Source organism: Mustela erminea, chromosome 6 (genome assembly GCF_009829155.1).
Source record: "Mustela erminea isolate mMusErm1 chromosome 6, mMusErm1.Pri, whole genome shotgun sequence".
Lineage (NCBI taxonomy): Eukaryota > Metazoa > Chordata > Mammalia > Carnivora > Mustelidae > Mustela > Mustela erminea.
In genome coordinates, this window is record NC_045619.1 from 92,478,760 (window position 1) to 92,484,930 (window position 6,171).

At 49.2% G+C, this 6,171-nt stretch overlaps 1 protein-coding gene and 1 long non-coding RNA gene across 2 annotated transcripts; one reads left to right on the forward strand and one right to left on the reverse strand.

Annotated features, from left to right (window-relative positions):
* Positions 1-63: 63 nt before the first annotated feature.
* Positions 64-1,736, reverse strand: LOC116593916. Its single transcript, XR_004286985.1, has 4 exons — positions 1,649-1,736; positions 1,163-1,165; positions 691-740; positions 64-465 (listed from the first exon to the last, which is right to left on the reverse strand). It is a non-coding gene; the product is annotated as an uncharacterized LOC116593916 (long non-coding RNA).
* A 27-nt stretch (positions 1,737-1,763) lies between these two features.
* On the forward strand, positions 1,764-6,165 carry SUOX (sulfite oxidase). The gene is made up of 4 exons (XM_032348565.1): positions 1,764-2,033; positions 3,511-3,567; positions 3,836-4,013; positions 4,252-6,165. Exons 1-4 carry the CDS (start codon positions 1,771-1,773, stop codon positions 5,659-5,661), a joined length of 1,908 nt encoding a protein of 635 aa, XP_032204456.1. The 5' UTR covers positions 1,764-1,770; the 3' UTR covers positions 5,662-6,165.
* Positions 6,166-6,171: the final 6 nt, after the last annotated feature.

Genomic DNA, 6,171 nt, shown 5'->3' on the forward strand with positions numbered 1-6,171 from the left:
GCTTCTTTTTTTCTTTCTCTCTTTTTTTTCTCTTTGCTATTCTTTTTTTTTTTTTTTTTTTTTTTTTTTTTTTGCTATTTGTCTGATTCAAGAAATTTGGAAGAAAGGGCTTCCAGTGTTTTATCAAATCAGAAACGCACCCTCTTCTACATCTTGGTTATCTCCTTATTCCCTTTAATCTTTTCTTGAATAATGACATAGCCCATTTTGGAAAATATTCCCTTTATTGCTGTGAAACTCTATTCCCAGGTCACTAGAGACCTTATCAAATCCGACCTAGCTTATTTTTATAGGCTTCTTAATGGAATATATATTGGTGGGGGAGGGAGAGATCTCTGGGCAGACAACTGATGAGACTGGAGGAAGAGGTCATATTTGTGAATCCTTTGAAGACGCAAAAGTTTATGTGCATTTCTACAGGGAAAGGGTGCATTGCCTTATTGGTATCACAGAGGGGTCCATGACCTAAATAAGGTTAAAGAAATCATTAAATTTGCGTTTGTGATTGATCATGTGGCTTCTACCCCAACAGGAAAATTTCTCCTAGATCTGATCTTGTTTGCTATTGTACTTGAAGCCCTTCAGTCCTTCACAGTCTAATTGGGGGAGAAAGATTGGGTCTGGTTGCAGGACAGGAAACAGGACTGGTGTCAAACAAAGCTGGCATTGCAGACCCATCTGACAACTTACCAGCTGTGGCCTTGATCAGGTTTCTTAGCTGCTCTCTGCCCCAGTTTCTTCTGTAAAATGAAGAAAATTTGAGGTTTAAAGGTCAATTATGTTAAAGTACATGTAGGACACACAAAGTGACCCTGTTATTAGGGAGAAGTCTTATCCTCTGGCTTCAGACAGTACCTAACTGATTTTTCTGTATCCTTGGGCTGAGCCTGTTTTTCAAGGCTGTTAGGATAAGTTGGGCATCACATCTCTCCAAAGATTTAATTGAACACAGCTGAGTTGGAAATCAATTTCCAAAAACCTCTAGGCCAAAATCACCTTTTCCCTGTCGAGTCCCCTTTCCCTCTGTCTCCTAGTACTCCCTCCAAGGTTCCTTGATTCCTGGCAAAAGCTCTAGTTCACTTTAGGAGAGCAGAAAGGGAGAGGAAATGATCTTCCAAAATTAAAGATGAAACCTTCACTTAAAGTAAGGTTGTAGGTCAACCTTCTGAACTCTAGGGGGCAGTGTGGGTACGTTTGCCCCAGGTTCACAGCCGGCCAAATAACTAAAATTTCAGTCCTGCACCAAACGATAAAGGGTAATTGCAAACGTCGTCTTAGTGCTCTCTACTCTGAGATTATGAGCGATTATAATCTTCCTACTTTGGAGTGTTAAAATGTTATTGCTCTCGTTATTACCAATGATTTTTTAATTGAGTTAACTAAGGAAAAAATGGCTCTTTATATTGGTTCCATAATTGGGGACGAAAATCAAGTCCAAGGGATCTCAAAGTCTTTGAACCACTGTTTAGGTTTCATTTCTGCTTTTAATGTTGGATATAAGAGAATTGACTGCTTGACCTTGTTTTCACTAAAAGACAAACAAGGCTGTTGTAGTTGCAACACAGAGGTTTGTCAAAAACAGGGTAGAGGCGGAGCTCACAGCCGGGAGAAAGGCGGCTGGATTTCAAGGCCTCTTCAGTAAACGCACCTTGTGTCTCAGCTGTTAGGGGCAGGGCGGGGCATCTCAAAACTTCCCACCTTCAGCCCAGCCTTTGGAATCCTCGACACCTTCCATTGCCCGGTTCCAGACAACAGCGAGGGTCCCATTCCATGTCTAGCGGGGATGGAAACAAAACAGCCAGTTTTAGCCGGGAGCCTTCGTGGCGCCCCGCCCGGCTCAGCCTCCAGGAGGCGGGCACAGCAGCTGGGAGGCGGCCCGCGGCCAGCCAATGGCTAGGGGACGAGCTGAGAGGCGAAAGTGGTCCTTCACTCCGGCCCAACGTCATGGTGCTGGCCCCGCCCCTTTGCCCCCAGTCGTCTGGAGCCGGGCGGGTAAAGCAGCCGCCAAGTGGACCGAGAGGACGCCGAACCGGGTAAGGTGGTTGGGAGCTGAGAGAGGGAGGAGGTGGAGGAAGGCCTGGTAACGCAAGCAATGGCCGGGGTCCTGGGACCCGGGAATGCTCCGAGGCCAGTGGGTTTGAACAAAAACTGCGGATACCGCCTCCGCTCCCGCTGCCCAGCTGCTACTAGGGGCGCGGTTGTTGCTGCGAGACACTTGTGCCAGCAGCTGGGCAGTGGCATGGAACTGGGTGGTTGTGCTTTGGAGCTGGATATATCTTACTACCTAAAGTGCCCCCAGGGAGTGAGGGGCCACCACCCGGACAAGGGGTGTGGCATCTGTTTTAGAGCAGAAGGTTGCTTCTCCCAAACCTGGGACACTGAGCTGACGGAGTTCACCTGTAAGACAGCCCTACTTGGACCACTCCAGCCTGGTTATTCTAAGTGGGCTGCTGGCATCGAGGGCAGGTGGGAGGGAAAGAGAGGATCCCATGGCCCAGGGGTAAAATGCAGACTCTGTTCCTGCTCCTTTCACCCTTGCAGTTTCCCTGTCTGCCCCCTTCAGCATTTCACTAGCAATTGGGACTTCTCTCACTCCTTCCTATTTTGGCATTCCTCGAGTCTACGATCTATTCAGTGCTCTGAGGAAGGAACTGCTACAGGGCAGAGTGGAAAAATTCCTTCTCTAGCCCATCCCCTGACACCTGGTCCTTAACTTCCCAGTTTGCTGAGTTCACAGGCATGACCTAGACAGGGCAAGGGTGGGGACCCTGGGCTGGGGTCCAGTTCCCAGCTGGATTCTATTTTCTTTTTCCCTAGGGTTGGTAGAGCAAAGGAGGGGACTGAAAGGTCTTCAAAGACAACGTTATTACCTGTTTGCTTCTCACAGCTATTCTGCTAGGTACCTCATTCCACAGACAAAGACAACAGTTTTGAGAGGCTTGGTATCTTGCCCAGGCAATGGGGCTGGTTAACAGCAGGTCTGGTTTCACAAACCCAAAACAGTTCCACTCCAGAATCTGAGCTCATTCGTCTCATTAGGCTACCACTACCTTTTTCACCTTTTTGTCCCTATCTAAGTTAATCTGCCCCTCAGTTGTCCTCTGCTGACTTTGGAAATAATAAACCAGCAAACTGGACTGTAGATATTTTGGCTTCTGTCCTTTAGGCCCTTGGCCTGGATCACTGTTCCCTGTAGTGGACAAAGTAGAGAATGGAGGATGGGAGATAGGTGATTCTAGAAGACCAGCCCCCTCTCTGTTGCCCCATTCCCATCCAGCCTGTCTCTACAGTCTCTCTGAAGTCCTTTAGGTTTTCTCTAAGGACCAATTTGGACACACACACACACACACACACACACACACACACTTCCATCCTTTGGCCTCATTACCATGATAAAGTATCCTTATTTGCCCAGGGAGTTCCTTGCTTACCTTCTGTCTTCCTTCCACCCATTTCCTCAAGTTGCCCTATTATCATCCCCTTCTTGATCCTGGAATCTTTTTCCCACAGGTCTGCCACAATGCTGCTGCACAGGGCTGTGATCCCGTGTCTCCGACAGGCCTGCAGGTAAGCCAACGGATCCTAGAACTCGTCTCCTGGCCCTTATCTCTCACTCCCAGTATCTTTATGATGTTTAACCTACCAGATAAGATAGTTGTGGTGACTGCCAGGGAGGGAAGGGAAAGCCATAACTCACGCATTTGCCCCACCCATCCGTAGACGGACAATAGTCCCAACTGAAGGAACCAATGGCCAACCTGGTAAAACCCAGGTTTTCACTTTCTCTCCCATATGATCTGAACTGTGCTACTAAGAAGACCTCTCTCTCTTCCAGGCTCCAATCAGTCCCCTCAAGGCTCTGCATTCGGGCTTGCTCTACAAATGATTCACTTCAGCCCCAGTGCCCCAGCCTTGCCTTCTCTGGTGCTAACTCCAGCACTAGGGGATGGAGAGTCATGGGGACTCTGCTAGGCCTCGGTGCAGTGTTGGCCTATCATGACCACCGGTGCAGGGTAAGTGGGGGAGGAAGGGACTTCACTGTCAAAGTAGAGGAGCCCTAGTAAGCTCCCCAGACAACCCAGTCTATTAACACAGAGCCCATGGTGATACTGTCTTCCTGAAGACTAAAGATGGAGTCTACTACCTCTGTTTCACAGTGGCCATGACTTTATGGGTTGGGTCAGGGTGAGCCAGAGTGATTCCTTCTTACTATTTATGTTTCTTTGTGGCTTACCCCTGCCCTGCCTGCAGGCTGCTGAGAAGTCATCACGCATATATACCAGAGAGGAAGTGAAATCTCACAGCAGCCTTGAGACTAGGATCTGGGTAACTCTGGGCTCTGAGGTGTTTGATGTTACAGAATTTGTGGATCTACACCCAGGGGGACCATCAAAGCTGATGCTAGCAGCAGGTGGTCCTTTAGAGCCTTTCTGGGCCCTCTATGCTGTTCATGACCAGGCCCATGTGCGTGAGATACTGGCTCAGTACAAAGTTGGGGAGCTGAGTTCTGAAGACAAAGCACCCTCCACCTTGAAGACCTCTGACCCTTACGCTGATGATCCTGTACGTCACCCAGCCCTGAAGGTCAATAGCCAACGCCCCTTTAATGCAGAGCCTCCCCCTGAACTGCTGACAGAAAACTATATCACACCTAACCCTATCTTCTTCACCCGGAACCATCTGCCTGTACCTAACCTGGAACCAGAAACCTATCGCCTGCATGTAGTAGGGCCACCTGGGTGTCAGTCACTGTCCCTATCCCTGGATGACTTGTACCAGTTCCCCAAGCACGAGGTCACGGTCACTCTTCAGTGCGCTGGAAACCGACGCTCTGAGATGACTCAGTTCAAAGAAGTAAAAGGTCTGGAGTGGAATGCAGGGGCCATTAGCACTGCACGCTGGGCTGGGGCACGCCTCTGTGATGTGTTAGCCAAGGCTGGTCACCAACTCCGTGAAACTGAGGCCCACGTCTGCTTTGAGGGACTGGACTCAGACCCCACAGGGACTGCGTACGGAGCATCCATCCCTCTGGCTCGGGCCATGGACCCTGAAGCTGAGGTCCTGCTGGCATATGAGATGAATGGGCAGCCCCTGCCTCGTGACCATGGCTTCCCTGTGCGGGTGGTGGTTCCTGGTGTAGTGGGTGCCCGCCATGTCAAATGGCTGGGCAAAGTGAGCGTGGAACCAGAGGAAAGTTACAGTCACTGGCAGCGGCGGGATTACAAAGGCTTCTCTCCGTCTGTGGACTGGGACACAGTAGATTTTGACTCAGCTCCATCTATTCAGGAACTTCCTGTCCAGTCAGCCATCACAGAGCCCAAGGATGGGGAGACCGTACAATCAGGGGAGGTGACTATCAAGGGCTATGCATGGAGTGGTGGTGGGAGGGCTGTAGTCAGGGTGGATGTGTCTCTGGATGGGGGCCTAACCTGGCAAGTGGCTGAGCTGAATGGAGAGGAACAGCGTCCCCGGAAGGCCTGGGCCTGGAGGTTATGGCAGCTGCAAGCGCCTGTGCCAGCTGGGAAAAAGGAATTGAACATTGTTTGTAAGGCTGTGGATGATAGCTACAATGTGCAACCAGACTCCGTGGCCCCAATCTGGAACCTGCGAGGTGTGCTCAGCAATGCCTGGCACCGTGTCCATGTCCGTGTCACCCCATGAAAAAGTGAAGTGGAATTACCTACTCCCAGAATCATTTTCTCAACCCCTTCCATAACCATCCTTTTCCCTCATTACCACAGAAAAACCTTTCCTTTCATCATCACTTCTTGGATCACAACCTTGTACTATGCCTTCCTAAACCACACATAGATACATGCATTGCACATTTCCAAGCAGGCATCAGCTCTCCTTCGACACTATGTTACATAACTCCTATTGTGCCCCTTGTTGAGAGCTGTTGGGGCTAGAAGGGGGGGAAATTCTGTAAACAAGCACTCTTCCTACCCAACCTCCACTGCTAATGTATACCACCACTTTATTCTACTCCTCTTCTTGGGAGTTTTCAGAGAATGTGGATACATCTAAGAAAAGTGTATATGCAACTTTCTACTTTCTACTTTCCACTTTCTGGGTTGCCAGGGAGGCAATCCTGGTGAAATCCTACCCCTTTATAGTTCCACTTTTCTAAATACATCAATAAAGTGTTTTAAGTCTACAACTGAAGAAATG

Coding starts and splice junctions, on each gene's coding strand:
- SUOX (XM_032348565.1), top strand. CDS start 1,771: ATGTCTAGCGGGGATGGAAACAAAACAGCCAGTTTTAGCCGGGAGCCT. Junction 2,034..3,510: donor CCGAGAGGACGCCGAACCGG/GTAAGGTGGTTG, acceptor TTTTTCCCACAG/GTCTGCCACAATGCTGCTGC. Junction 3,568..3,835: donor TGTCTCCGACAGGCCTGCAG/GTAAGCCAACGG, acceptor TCTCTCTTCCAG/GCTCCAATCAGTCCCCTCAA.